General features: G+C 45.2%; 1 protein-coding gene across 2 annotated transcripts in view; it reads right to left on the bottom strand.

The window, feature by feature from the left end:
• Window positions 1–15,879, bottom strand: part of NPAS2 (neuronal PAS domain protein 2) — a 363,736-nt gene that overhangs the window by 29,102 nt on the left and 318,755 nt on the right. For both annotated transcript variants that reach the window (XM_033949438.1, XM_033949439.1), the window contains exons 17-18: window positions 14,977–15,153; window positions 2,844–2,995 (exon numbers count right to left, since the gene is read on the bottom strand). In XM_033949438.1, coding sequence (XP_033805329.1) covers window positions 2,844–2,995; window positions 14,977–15,153 — 329 coding nt within the window. The remainder of the gene's footprint in view (window positions 1–2,843; window positions 2,996–14,976; window positions 15,154–15,879) is intronic.

The raw sequence follows: 15,879 nt of genomic DNA, 5'->3' as shown, positions 1-15,879 counted from the left end.
AAAGTCTGTAAAACATCCATCTAGAAATACACGCGCTTGTGGTCGACAATACAACACACTAACCATATCTATAAATGGTGTGTCTAAACAGAACCAGTTCAATGTTTCAAAAAGAAAGGTCCATTTGACATGGTCGAATGCTTTTTCTGCCATCTAAGGCCATGATGCAGATAGGAACATGAGATTTAATAGCTTGAAGTTGGATGTGACTTAAAACCCTAGTGTTGTCAGAAGCCATGCGACCTCGTACAAAACCACATTGGGAGGGAGATATGATAGAAGGCAGACATAATGCCAATCTATTGGCTTAGATTTTCACATAGATTTTACAGTCATAATTGATCAGAGAGATGGGATGGTAATTTTTAGGGCTCAAGGGATCTTGACCGGTTTGAGAAAAGTAAGAATAATGGCTTCAGTGAAAGTACCTGCCGAGGATACAGTAGCAATGAAGGAGTTATACAGTTGCAACAACAGTGGGGACAGCAATGTGCTGTTAACTTTATAAAAGTCTCCAATAAATCCATCTCCACCCGGTGCTTTCCTGGGCTTCAAGCATTTAATTGCCTGGCCAATATCCGAAGCTGTTAATGGAGTATTAAGGGCATCGAGCTGGGCTGCATTGGGCCATGACGGTGTTAGTCCCTGAATAAATTTATGAATCTCATCTTTGGAAGGTGCCATTCCCGATGTATAAAGCTATCGCTAGAAAAGCATAAATTGCTTTGGTATATCCTTGGTTTTAGTGAATAGGTGGTCGTCTACTTGACCTTGACCTACTTGAGCTTGTACCTTAAGTGTCCTCTGTTTACAGCGGAGATAATTGGCCTGGAGTCGTCCGGACCAGTTGCGATGCATGTACTAAAACGCACTTTGCCTATAAAAAAGTACACCCACTTCTTCCGTCAACAAAGAGTTATAAGTATATTTTAATTTATGGATATGTGCTAGTAGACTGGGTGTTGGACGTGTAGCATACCTGATTTCCATTTGTTTGATGTCAGAATCCATTGTATGTAAAGATTGTTGTTGAGTTTTGACTTTATGGGCCGAATAACTAATAATTTTCCCCCGGAAATACGCTTTATAAGCATCCCACACAACATGAAATGGGAGATCTCCTGTATCATTAAACTAGAGATATTCTCACGCCCAAGATGGAAGTTGAGACATAAATTCTGTATCTTGAAGGAGGGTCGAATTAAACTTCCAGGTCTTGACCCAGGGGGGAAGATGGAGCTATGGGAGGAGCTCTGGGAAGTGGAACTGAAATATTGTCAAGACTGCCAGAAGCCATGATAATTAGAGTGCCCTGAGCCTCTAGAGGTTCTGGGCCTGCTGTCAGGCAAAGTCTTGGGATGACAATCCACCACACACCACATGAGATCATCCAGTCCTTTACCGAATAACAACTGCCCTTTAAAAGGGAGTCTGCTGAGAGTATCTTTAGAGGTGGAATCTCTAGCCCATTGTCTGATCCAAAACATTCTGCAAACAGAAATAAGTTGACGCCTTACCCATGACATGAATGATGTCATAGAGAGCATCAGCCACTCCTGTACAAATAGCATCAGTCCACTCCAGATAAAAGGAGCTGAGGAACCTGCTCATCTCCTTCAAACCCCAAAGTACATAGCCTGGAAAGGCAGACATGTGTTAGAAAGGATGCTGCTGAGGCTGCTTTGACTCCCAAAGTCAATATGGAGGTCCTGCATATCATTGAGCAACACACCACCCTCACTCGGTAGGGAGATGCGCTTTGTAACCTGTGCAATCCAAAGAATCCACTTTAGGCTGAGCAAACAGGTGCTGGTTCTCCTATGCCATAGGATACAGGTGCAATCAGTTTGTGACCCTGACCCAATTCACTATCCTTCTGTCCGATCCTGTCCACATCCGATCTGATATGCACATGCAAATGAGGGGAAATGCATGCATAAGTAGGAAGGCAGCGATTCACTAAACCAACGAAGGAACACCGATTGGACTGGCCGATCCAAAAACAAATGTGACTGCTGAGAACCAGTCGCTCAGGTCCCTGCCGACTCTCCTGCTCTCTGCCGTCCCAATTCTCCTACTCTATGCTGCCCTTCCCTGCAGTGCGAGCCCGTGTTTTAAACCCGCAGTTTTAAAAAGGGGCTGCACTACGACATGTTCTGCTGTTCCAGAGAGAGCTGGGACTTGTGAGAAATGATTTCTTGGCCGGGGCACTTTCGGATCTGTGTGGCATTAACAAAGATGTCTGCAGTGCCAGGCACTCTGACTCCAGAGTCTGCAGGACCGACTTAGCTTATCCTGGGCAGTCACTCAGCACTCGGTTCCTGCCTGTGCCTTTTGCATGCCTCTAGCTCCTATTCCCTGCCCCGGGCTCTTCGGCTCCACCTCACCCCCCTCTCCCTTCTTCACTTGTGCTGAGAGCAAGCGCATGCGCAGACCATCTACAGGCAAAGAAGATAGTGTGTGCATGCGTCAGGATGCTCTGCCTGATCACTCTGGGGTCGGTGTGAGGCATGCCTCCGATTGCATAAATTTGCATGAGGAGGTGTAGTGAATTGGTCGCCCGGGATGACTTGCCCACGGATCGCCCAAAAAAAGGAAGTTATTGAATCTAGGCCTTTATATCTTAATTCTACAGCCTGTGGGAGGGAGGGGAAAATGATTGAATGTTTTTATATAGGTAAACATGTGCTTCCCCATGTAAACAGTTTGATTATTGTCTCATTCTTACTATAGGTAAAAGTATACATGTTTTTTCACTGTGCAGCACTGACAGCAATCCATCAACCATTTCCACATTATCTCCTAGCAGTTGAAAGTGATGGAGAGACCAAAAATCTCCTTACCTGAGCTGTCGGTCATGGCTGAAATCTGGACTTTGACTGTTATCCAGTGGTATAGCAGCAGATGGCGCCATACTCAAGCCTTGGGAGAGAATTGTAGAATTGCACAGTTGTGAAGACAACTTGTTGGTGATACCTTGAATCGACTTCTGACCCTGTGAATATTTTAGGTTCAAACAATTTTTTATTGTTGAAATGGCAAAACATTAGAAGCAAACAAACAATAGCAAAGTCGAGTAAGGTACAATGAATCAGCTTCCACAACAAAACGAACAGTCTTCAACATTTTGTAGATGCATAACGCTCTATCATCTACCTAACTAGACCACCTAAAAACCCTGGGTCCAATGACATTAACAATTCATACCAAGGCCCTGGACTCTGATGAGCCCTGGTGCAATCTATCCATCGTTCCTTCCCCCACTCCAACCAAGAACTGTTGTCAGAATAAACATACAAAACCTTATACCCCCTCCCCCACCCAATAGCACTAACCAAAATCCAATTACCAACTAACCCCCTCCCACCTTCCCAGGGACTCTCCACCCCTCCCCCCTAGCACTCTCCACTCCTTCAACTGCTAGCAGACGAAATTATGACAACCACCGTAATATCACACTGTGAATATTTTTACAAAGAATATATTTGCCTGTAAGTGATTATACACAGTAGTTTATGCTTATGAATTCCAAAGAACAATTCTACATAGTTATTCGACAAATTTCTTTCAATGTAATGTACAAGCTCTCTTCCTGACAATGGTGATGTCCTCCACAGCTTAGCATGGGTACTTCCTTTCTACAAAAGCCAAAAACAACTGCAGACTATGTACAAGATGCAGGCACTGTTTATTTCAAACTCTAATGGTATATACAACCTTATTACCAACCGAGGGACCCGACACGGTCCGTGTTTTGGACAACACACCTTCCTCAGGGGTCCGTGGTAGATAAGGTTTTGCAACAAACAGCCTTTTCCCTTGAGATTTAATTTTTCCCTATGATTCTGCATGGAAAAATGTGATTAAGAAATTCTGATTAGATTAGGGTTATGATTTATTCAAGGTTGGCCTTAGGGCAGGAGGCTGGACCATTCAACCAAGCCCTAGTTTTGAACACCCTACCTTCTGAGGTAAGCAAGTTCAATTGCGGTGGCAGCTAAGTGTAACTCCAATAGCAGTAAGAAAGTGGGACCAACAATGGTGATGATTCAGTGAACCACAGGCTCATTTTGGAGCTGGCTTTATGTGATGTGTTTTTGTTGTGATCCCATCTCCCAACCCACAGTAAGCTCTTGAGTACTCTTTGCTTGGCTTTCTATGACAGGAGTGAATAAACTGGGAGGAAAGGGGAAAGGCAGGAATCAAAGCAGTTAGAATTTCGGAGGAGACAAATCTATCTTCCTTTACTCCTTGCAGTAGAATCCAGAGTAGCAGTGGCTGAAGGCTAGCAACATGGGGACAAACTAAGAACTGTGCTCCCAGGTCCCCTAGCTGTCCCTTCTCAGGCTGTGTGCACATCCTATTTAGAATAGAAGCATGTATGCTATATGAAGAGGGAGATAAAGAAGCAGTTGTGGGAACTGGGAATACAACTTTCAGTCTGTCCCTAAGATATTAGCCATCATGAAGCCACTACTGCTTGGACTGCCAGGGCAGAGAATGGGGGAAGGAACCTGAAAATTTGAAAGGTAGATGGATGGCACAGCTGGGAAAGCTGGGATGGGGTGGGGGAAGGAGGAAAATAAGAGGGTACAGGAACTTGAAAAAGGTGGTGACAGAGGAGTTAGAGAGTACTCAAAAATGGAAGTTGAGAAGGGAAAAATAAGTAAACGGAGGAAACGAAAAGCAAGGATGGCATTAAGTGCGCTTGCAGGACCTACTGCCATACCAAAATGAACCTTCACTGCTCCTCCCTTTTGATAGATGAGGCTACTTCTGCCCTGCCCAATCCTAGCTGAATTACTCTTGTCTCTTCCTCTGTTTGGCTGGAGAACAGCAGAGACTTTATCTGCCTTCTGTTGTTTTTGTCATACTCTTTTCACTGCATGGCTTAACTGCATGAAGTTCTATGATGGGATACCCCAGTTGAAATTACAGATCTAGCAGGGTGGAGGGAAAGGAGTCGGGTATTAAAAGCTACATTCTTATCTGGCTTGGGAGTGTATGAGAATGTGGTTTTGGAAAAAAGACAGGCAAAACTGTATTGGTTAAGGTGGAATTCGGAGACTTCTTTAGGGAGGAATTTTGGAACAAGGGCCTGAAGTTCAAGTTTATTAAAATTTTTGATTAAACACGTTTTACAAAGTATATTAAAAAGAGGGAAGCGAAATTGACAAATGTCCACTTAATAACCCTTAACTGACAAAAACATTAAGAAAGTTGGGAGAACTACAAATTAAAAGTAAAGAATACAAAAAAGGTAAACCACAATAGGGAGGGGAAACAGTCAGGATTATTGAGCAACTCTGGCTATTATCGAGATCTATTCAGGAGTCATATGCATCCTGGAAAAGGTAGGTCTTTAAATTTCCCTTAAATTTGGCTAAGTTTTTCTCCGACCTGATATACAGAGGTAAGGAGTTCCATATCGTAGGAGCTGCGAGGAGGATCTTAGGACATATTTAAGTTCATGCGGGATAAGAAGTTTATGGATAAAGGCTTGCAGAAGTTAGGGCTATAAGGAAATTACTTTGAAAGTGTGAAGTTTCAGAGAACAAGTGGCTCAAAGAAAGACTTTATCAGAACAGAAAGAACCACATTGCGAACCCAAACAGCAGGTAGAGGCTTAATACCTGGTTTTGTGTGAAAGAGGCCTTTCATGAAACAGACTACTAAAGGATGAACAGATACAGGCTTTTTGACTAGATGTTAATGGATGTTACAGCTTTTTGACTAGTAGTTAGATGGAGCAGAACATCTTCTAGAAGAAGAAGACTAAGAAGTTTGAGGCGTAGACAAAGTTGTCATGGTGCCTTCTGTGTATTTTAATTTTATCAGCTTCTTTCCTCAATCTTTTCTCCAAACAGATCACCACCCCCCAATTGCGAGACACATTTGAAATACGGTAACAGCGCATTTGTAAACTGTTTCATTATTCCTTGATAGACAGTATATAAAGTAATTAATAAACTTGGAAATGTGCTCCTGGACTGAAGTTTCCAGATCAGAGATCCCAAGCCAAAATAAAATATGCATAGCAATTATCACTGCATATATTCTAGAAGATATAACAAATGTATCAAATATGCCTTGTGCTAGGAACTTTCTCACAGTGAACAAGTTCTTGGATAGCTATTGGAAATTCTTTAAATTTCTCTTGAGGGAGGAATTCCTCAAACTCTAAAAGTTGTTTAAACAAGGATTTTAAATAAATGAAAGAATAGAACAGGTAGTCCATAATTCTATTTATGAGCATGGATGATTGAAAAATGTGTTTACCAAAAATGTCTAATATTCTGGCTTCCTTTTCTGGAGGAGAAGCATAGGACCTTGAACTGCATGAGCATTTTAGAGCAGATTTCACGGCAAGAGAATGATGTTGAAGTTGTGTTCCCCAAACCCTGGACATTTTTGTATTCTGTACATTGTGTCAATTTTTTAAAGAGCTACCTGGACTGACAAAGGGGTCTCCTAGTTCTTAAATATGGGGCTCCTTTTACTAAGGTGCGCTAGCGTTTTTAGCGCACGCAGGAATTTACTGCACGCTACGCTTCTAGAACTAACGCTAGCTCAATGTTGGCGTTAAGGTATAGCACGCATCAATGTAGCACGCGCTATTCCATGCGTTAAAGCCCTAGTGCATCTTAGTAAAAGGAGCCTATGGTTTCTCTCATGACCCTATGTATAGGGACCTTGATAGTCATTTGATGGTGATTCATAGTCATGAAGCTCAAAAAGCATCAGAACAAGGTTCTTCCTCTGTATTCATTTTAATGGGAAGAGCCTGTCCCATTTGCCTTACCCAGCCAGTAAAGGATATGCTCTTTGGCAGAGACAAGTCTTTGAGGTAAAGGAGAAGGATCAGATAGTATGCCCTTGGATTCTTCTGCTGAATAGTCTGATAAATCCTTATCTAAGGGGTTAGAGATATCTAAATCAGATTCCTCAAAATATTCCCTTCTAGGGGAATCAGGGAATGTGCATCAAGAAGAATGTTGATTATGTGCTGAGGCATAGATCGATGTTCTGACCCAAGAGATAACAACACATGTATCAAATGGGTCTTTGCCAACCCTGATGCTTTTCATCAAGCAGAGGTGCGTGACCTCATCCTTTATCAATGCAACAGTGTATCCTCAGGATGGTTGAGGCAGGCATGGTTGCCTTTAAAGCCTGTTTAGACTGCATCTGTATTCAATAGAATACATGTTAATTTTACATAATGCCCATAATGCAAAGCCACATAGCATGGTTATTCTCACACTGGAACAAGAACACTGCAGGACTTTGATGTTTTGTCATGCAGTTATTTATACTCTTATTTTTTTTTAATTTAAAATTCTGTCACAAGTAAACTTAGGAGCTTTCTAATACAAGGGGCGTTCAATAATTTATCTACCTGAGTATGAAAAGAAAGTAGGAACCATGTTGAAACAAGTCCGTGCATGTTGTGACATGTCTCAAGATTACTCTTGCACAGTTGCAGCTCAGTGTGAGTCTAACATTCCAAGAGACAAGATCAGGAGTGCCCTCATACAAATTAAGTAATAAACTGCAAGATTTGGAGCAATGTTCAGTAATAAAATTTCTCACAAAAGAAGGGAAAAAGCCAAAGGAGATCCATGAACGCATGACTGCAATTTATGGTGCGTCTGCCCAATCATCCTACAAAGTAAAATTTTGGAGCAAGCAGTTTAAGTGGGGTAGAGAGTCCACTGAAGATGACCCTTACACTGGACAGCCTGTGGAAGCAACTTCTACAGAAATGTACAAGAAAGTCGATGATTTAATTTTGTCAGACAGACAAATTAAGGTTTTCCGAATAGCTGAAGAAATGAGCATCTCGGCAGGTACAGTTTGGAAAATAATTTGTGAAAAGGTGGGCATGTCCAAAGTTAGTGCAAGATGGGTTCCAAGAATGCTGACACCATGTCAGAAGGCCATGAGACTCCAGTGCTGTCAGGACAACTTGGAGATGCTCCATGAAGACCAAGTGAATTTTTTTCATTGATTGGTGACTGGACATGAGACTTGGGTCTATCACAGAGATCTCATATCCAAAATGGAGTCAATGCTGTGGAAGCACAAGTCATCCCCAACTCCATAAAAGTTCAAGACAGAAAATCTGCAGGCAAAGTCATTGCAATTATCTTCTGGGATGATGAAAGACTTTTGCTTCTGGAGTTCATGCCACACAAGACAACCATAACCAGGGAGAGTTACGCCAACACAACGATTGCTATGCAGGAGTCAATAAAGGAGAAAAGGCAAGAAAACTCACAGCAGGCATGCTGCTTCTTCACAACAACATGCCGGTGCACACATCATGAAAATCACAGGCTGCCTTCTAAGAATGTGGGTTTCAGCAGCTGAACCATCCACCCTACAGTCCTGATCTGAGTCCCTCAGATTATTTTCTGTTGCGTGTTTTGAAGAAATCTCTTTGTGGACAGTAGTTTTCAGTGCTGAAGATGTCAAGGAATCTACAACGTCCTGGTTTGAAGGTCAAACAGAAGAATTCTTTTCAAAGAGGTCACTGCAGGAAAAGAGCTATCAGGAGACTATATTGAAAAATAAGGAGAAATTGGGTTCTTACCTGAAAATTTTCTCTCTTTTAAACCTTCCAGATCGGTACAGCTTCAGCTTACTGATATCTCATCATAACCAGCAGGTGGAGACTGAAAGAAAACTTTGGAATAGTACTTAATAGCTGACTCTCCCTAATTACCTCAGTCTGCCAAATAGCCAAGCAGAACTAAGAACCAAACCAAACTATAAACAAGACTCCGAACAGGAGTAACAACTAACATACATGAATGCTGTTGGAAAAAGCAAAAGAGAGGCCCCCACAGCAAATGTCCCCACAGCTCGCCAGCCGAGTCACAGTCGCTGTTCTTTGATCTCCTCGGCCCTAGAAAAATACTAGAACCCGTAGAAAAAACAAAATCTTCACAAGCAACACCCGCAAGAACAACACGACTACAGACAGGGTGGGGTGCTGTACCAGTCAGGAGAGTCTAAAAGAAAGAAAATTAGTAGGTAAGAACCTAACTTCTCCTTCTTTATCAACATTGCCATACCAGTATAGCTTCATCTTACTGATGGGACGTACCAAAGCAGTACCGATCATGGGTGGGACTCCCGAAGGGCTGACACCAGGACACATTCTCCGAATACCTGACGCGCCTGAACGTCCACACGGTAGTGTCTGACAAAGGAATGCAGAGACCACCAAACTGCAGCCTTATAAATATCCACTGGAGGCACAAGAGAAGACTCAGCCCAAGAAGCCACCTGACCCCAAGTGGAATGAGCCCTGAGATAGTCCGGAACAGGCTTTTTCTGAAAAAGGTAAGCGGAAGCAATAGTCTCCTTGATCCAGCATGCATTGGTAGCCTTAGAAGCACCATCCCCCTTATGAGGACCCACTAGAAGGATAAAGAGATGATCTGATTTCCTGATCTACTGGGCCCTCTGTACATAAAAGTGAAGGACTCGACAGACATCCAACTGGTGCAACTTTTTCTGCTCAGAAGATCCCTCCCGAATACCGGGAGGATCACTGACTGATTGACATGAAAAGAGAAACTACCTTTGGCAGAAAAGAAGGAACAGGCTGCAATTCAACCCACTCCACAGAAAACTCCAGGAACAGAGACCTGCAAGAGAAAGCCTGCAACTCAGAAACACGTCTAACAGATGTAATTGCTACCAAAAAGACCGCTTTAAGAGTAAGGTCCTTCAATATGCAGGTCCCCAAAGTCGCGAAGGGTGGGCGCACCAGTATGGTTTATCTTAGAATTCAATTCAAATGTGCCTGCATCTCTTTCAAAATTTTATATGGCATTTTTATTCCCCTTGTTCCCTTATTATGGAATGCTTATAGATTTTCCTTTGTAAGAGGCATCCAACAATTCAAACTCTCCCTTCCATCTAGAAAAGGAATTAAAGGAGTTAAGATCTTCAGTCAATCTCTGGCTTTAAAACTTTCACAACTATGGAATGAACTCCCCTTAATTCTGAGGAGCCCCAGTTCTTTCCAATCTTTCCGCAAACTTCTAAAAATTTTTCTTTTTGCCAAACATTTTGAAAACTAATTTCTCTGAATCTTGCTATTACTTTCTTTAGTTTTTATTTAATCATTGTAAACTTTCTTTAGTTTTTAACTAATTGTTGTAAACCGAGTCGAGCTTCCTTAGGTTGACGACCCGGTATATAAAGTTAAGCTTTAGTTTAGTTTAGACAAGACCAGATTAAGATCTCAAGATGGAACAGATGGTCTAACGGGAGTCCTGAGCAACTTGGCTGCCCACAAGAAGCGAACGACATCAGGAATGGCAGTCAGGCGCTGACCTCATAATAACCCACGAAAGGCTGACAAGGCCGCAAGCTGAACCCAGAGAGAAGACCAAGCCAGGCCCCTGTCCAGGCCGTCCTGCAAGAACTCAAAGATGTGAGGCAGAGAAGCGCGAAAAGAGACCACTCCATGCGCAGTATACCACTCCTCAACAAAGATACACCAAACTCGCACATAAGCCCGAGAAGTGGAAAGTCTCCGGGACCCCAACAGGGTAGAGATGACTTTATATGAATACCCCTTCTTACCTACGCACTCCCTTTCAAGAACCAAGTTGTAAGACAAAAGGGACCCATATCGAACATTGGAATGGGACCCTGAATCAGAAGGTGAGAGCGGCAGAGACAGAGGATCTGCCACTAGATGCCGCAACAGATCCGCGTACCCCGGATGCTTCGGCCAATCCGGGGCCACCAGAATCACAAGGCCCGGATGACAAACAATGGCCACTAATGGCCACGGAGGGAACACATGCAACAGACCCTCCATTGGCTATGGTTGGACCAGAGCATCCAGACCCTCGGCCTGACTGCCACTACGATGACTGAAGAAGTGGTGTGTTTTGGCGTTGACACTTGTGGCCATCAGGTCCATGAGGGGCTGACCCCAAGCTTGTACTATCAACTGAAAATCCACATGACTTAGGCACCAGTCTCCAGGATCTAGCATGTGACAACTTAGAAAGTCTGCCTGAACATTCTCCACTCCTGCTATGTTGGAAGCTGAGATGTCCAGAAGATGAGACTCTGCTCAGACCATGAGCAGAGCCACCTATTGTGCCCCCTGAGTGCTCTTGGTGCCTCCCTGATAATTCACATAGGCCACCACTGTGGCATTTCTGAAAGGACTCTGACTGACTTGCCCATCAAGAAGGATCGGAAGGCCAACAGTGCCAGACAGATGGCTTTGGTCTCCAGAACATTGATTAACCAGGATGCATGGACCAGGTGCCCTGAGCCAAGTGACCTAGACACTGAGCTCCCAAACTGAGGAGACATCCATGAGAAGCACCGTCCACTGTGGCTGATCCAGACTTGCCCCTTGAAGTAGATGGGGGGTTTGAAGCCATCAACGAAGACTGCAGCGAGCCTCAAAGGAACAGGATGATCCAGACTGTGCCTCTGGGGCGACCACCAGTGAAGAAGAGCATACTGAAGAGGACACATATAGGCACGAGTCCACCTCACTACGTCTAGGGAAGCCACCATCAACCCCAAGACTTGGAGGAAATCCTGTGCCCGAGGACACCGGGACGCCAAAAGAAGGCAAATCTGTGACTGCAACCTGCTCACCTGGGCCTCTGGGAGGAAGACCTTCCCAAGGAGGTGTTGAATAGAACCCCAAGGTACTCCATGCACTGAGATGTGTCCAACCGACTCTTGGAAAGGTTGACAACCCAGCCCAGCGACTGTAGGAACTCCACCACCCGAGCTGTGCCCCAAGTGCTCTCCTAGAACGACTTTGCCCGAATCAACCAGTTGTCCAGGTAGGGATACTCTAGAATGCCCTCTTTGCGCAAAGCCACCTTGACGACCACCATAACCTTGGTGAACATCCACGAAGCTGTGGCAAGACTAAAAGAAAGCACACAGAACTGATAGTGCTGACCCAAGATCGCAAAGGGAAGGAAACGCTGATGGGAGGCTCGGATTAGAACATTCAAGTAGGCCTCTGTCAGATCGAGAGAGGTCCCCCGGCTGAACCGCCAAAATCACAGACCGCAGTGTCTTCATGCGAAAATATGGATCTTTGAGAGCCCTGTTGACCCCTTTCAAATCTAAGATAGGCAGATAGGTCTCCTCTTTCTTGGGCACCACAAAGTAAATCAAATACCTGCCGGTGCAACACTCCTGAGGGGACACTGAAACACTGCTTTGAGATCTAACAATCTTTGAAGAGTCTGGTGAAAAGCCTGCTTCTTCCACGTTGTTTGGCAAGGAGAAGCTAGAAAATGATCTGGCAGGGAGTGGGCAAACTCCAGAGCATAACCATCCTGAATCACCTCCAAGACCCACTGATCGGACGTGATTTCTGCCCACTATGGAGAAAAGCCGCGCAGCCAGGCACCCACCGGAACCAGAGGGGATGCTGGCAAGGAGTCATTGGGCAGGATGGATGGGGGAACCGGCGGAGGGATTCCCAGCCCCCGCCGGGCCCCTGAAAGGACTGCATCACTGAAAGAAACGATCCCAGGAAAACCCAGAAGTCGGGAAGGAAGCAGCCCCATGCCCAGAACGGTATCTGCAGAACTCCCGCAGATGCCCCCAAGCAGTGCCTCCCTTAACAGCCGGGTGGGCACGGTATTCAGGCAGGCAGGGCACTTTAGAGTCCATCAGAGTCTGAACTAACTAATCCAAATCTTCCCCCCAAAAAAAGGACCCCCAAAAGGGAAATTTATTAAGTTTAGTCTTGGACGCCGCATCCGCCGACCAAGTGCGAAGCCACAATGTACAACGCGCAGCCACCCCAAAAGTCATCGACTTGGCGGATGTCCGCACCAAGTCATAGAGGGTGGCCGAGAGAAAAGAGGCTGTCACCTCAATCTTTGCTACCTCCTGATCCACCAAGGACCAGTCATCAGACTCACAGTCCAGGACATGCTCGGCCCACCAAAACATTGCCCGAACCACGAGCTCCCCACAAATGGCTGCCTGGACACCCAAGACAGAGACATCAAAATTTTGCTTAAGAATGGTCTCCAACTTACACTCCGCAGAATCCCGTAAGGCAGAACCGCCTTCTACGGGCACTGTATGCCGCTTATCAATAGCTGAGACCACCGCGTCCACCACTGGCGACTTCAAGGTAGCCCTATCCCCCTCTGGGATGGGATACAGTGAAGCCATGGAACGCGCAAACTGTAACGGTGCCTCCGGTGTATTCCACTGCGTCAAGACAATATCCCAAATATCCTGATGCATAGGAAAAGAGCGGGAAGCACAGCGGATCCCCTTAAGCAGAAGATCCTCTACACAGGGTCTCAGGTGGCGCCTCCCCAAAGCCCAACACCAAGGGGACCTGCTGAATCAGATCAGGGAGCTCGTCCCTCTGAAAAAGTTGCAGCACGGATGCCACCTTGCTGGTAGACGGAAAAGCCAAGGCCCCAGTACCAGCAGCCGGTCCCTCAAGAGGATCCTGGAGGTCTCCCCAAGGGTCCAGGTCTTCATCTAGATTAACACGCTCCTCAGACCACAGGTCTTTGTCCCAGGCCACCCGCGGGAGCTTGGACAACGGAGGAGGAGGAGGGGTTGCTGAAGGAGTAGAGGGGCAAAACCACATGGGATGTGGAGGGTAAACACCTTCCCGAGATCCCCAGGACCACCGCAGAACCCCTGGCCGCCTGAAAATAAGCATTGTATAAAGTAAAAAATTAATCTGGGGAAAAAACCCCTGGTGGCCCTATGGTACTCCCTGCCACAGTAAGGGACCCAGCTGAAACCTGCCCCTGTTTTTCCAAGACAGGGGGAAGGTCACCCAAGGCTTGAAATGAGATGGAGGGGCTTATTGTCAAAAATGGCGAAGATCCTGCAAAAAATAACCTCTCCGTGGCCTGTAGCGGCTGGGAAGCCTGAACTGTCCCAGCTGCTAAAGCAGGCAAGTCGGTGATTCAGCAGTAAGGGAATACTTTTTACCCTCTTTGGGCGGCGGGGGAAGCCCAGGCTTCCCCACTGTCAGCTGCTGACTCGCGAGGCACTTTCGGCGGGAAGCCCTGGTCGCCGGCACCCACTGCCGACGAGGCTCCTCCACTGCTCTGGCCTGCACAGTGCTTGCACAGGCCGGCTGTGAGTGCCTTGTGTCTGGAACAAAATGAGCACTTTTTCCCTTCTAAAATGCTCATTGCTCCATGTGCAACCTAAGTAAAGAAAAGTATCGGTTAGAAGAAAAATACAGTAATTTACCTTAAATTTAAAGGGAAAGTAACCCTTCAGACCGGCACTACCTCAGGATTTTTTTTTTTTTACAGAACAGACTCCACTGGCTCTCAAAGCAGTATGCCTTACCTGAATTGGGGGCAAGTCTTACTGCTGAGGTACCTCTAAAAAAAATGTTGGGGAGGTGGAGGAAAGGGGGGAGGGACCCAGCACGAGACCCATCAGGTTTGACACCCCTGAGGTCGGAAGGACCCCAAAACAGGGCCCACCTAAGTTCAGTCCAGCAGAAAAACAGGGAATAGGAGCCCTAAACAAATTCCAACAGCCCTAACCAAGGGAGATGGGTACAACTCACTCACACCTGCTAGAGACTGAGAGAAGACTGAGGTAATTAGGGAGAGTCAGCTATTAAGTACTATTCCAAAGTTTTGTCTCAGTCTCCACCTGCTGGTCATGATGAGATATAACCCATCAGTAAGCTGAAGCTGTACCGGTCTGGCAAGGTTGATAAAGAAAACAAAATTTTTTGAACTCTTTTTTTACCTGAGGCAGACAAATTATAAACACCGCTCATAGCAATGCAAGGGTATATATTATTAAGATAAGGGTTGTAGAAATGTGTTATACATAGGCAGAAAGAAGGTTCTGGCAGGTTACTCAGTTAAACTCAGAACACACTGGGTACAAGATTACAGTGTCAGGCATCAAGGCATTTATGGGAGAATGATGAGTAAAATGTTACTATACCTGAGCTGAAATCAGATTAGATTCCCTTAGCATTTGCTGAGTTGAGGCTGGCTGCTGGCTCACTATTTGGGAAGATGTGATTTGCCCTTGAAGTTGTGGGCTACGGATAAGTTGCTGAGGTTCTTGCTGCTGGGCATTGCCAAGGCTCAGAGAGACTGTCTGTGGCTGTAAAAACATCTGGGAAAAAGAGAAAAACAAAACAAAAAGTCTCTCTCTGCAGGCAATTTTTCCATTCTAAAAGGTTCTAGAATACATTTCCTTTTGGAAGTGGAGAGATAACAAAGTTGCTTACCTGCAACAGGTGTTCTCCTTAGACAGCAGGGGAATGCAGCCACACTTGTTGGTGAAGTCCTCTGACTGAACCTGTGTGCCGATGCTCTCCCCTAGCTAAGTAAGCTTTTGAGCTTACTGGGCATGTGCAGAAGTCCCCACACCTACAGCCCCTCCCTCAGCTTTTCAGTTTCATCTCTAGCAATGAATAGGAATGAGACAAAGGGAAGGAGGGTGGGCAAGTTTGGCTACATTCCCCTGTTGTCTACGGAGAACACCTGTTACAGGTAAGCAACTTTGCTTTCTCCGAAGACAAGCAGGGGATATGCAGGCACACTTGTTGGTGACTCTCAAGCTTAAAGCAGGAGACAGGTGGTGGAAAAAATAGTCGCAGTGCAAGCAGAAACCGTAAGACTGATTGACCAAAACAAACATCTTGTACTAAGCTCTTATCCAGGCAATAGTGCTTTGTAAAAGTATGCACAGAGGACCAAGTTACAGCCTTGCAAATATCCTGAATGGGAATGGATTTTAAATTTGCTATTAAAGGAGCTGTAGCTCATACTTTATGCGCTCTAATTGTACCAGGTGGTTGTATTTGTGCTCTTGTGTAGCAAAATTTGATGCAATGTG

This window comes from Geotrypetes seraphini, chromosome 6 (assembly GCF_902459505.1).
Source record: "Geotrypetes seraphini chromosome 6, aGeoSer1.1, whole genome shotgun sequence".
Classification (NCBI taxonomy): domain Eukaryota; kingdom Metazoa; phylum Chordata; class Amphibia; order Gymnophiona; family Dermophiidae; genus Geotrypetes; species Geotrypetes seraphini.
The sequence above is the reverse complement of the archived record's forward strand: the minus strand, read 5'-3'. Positions and strand labels throughout refer to the sequence as shown.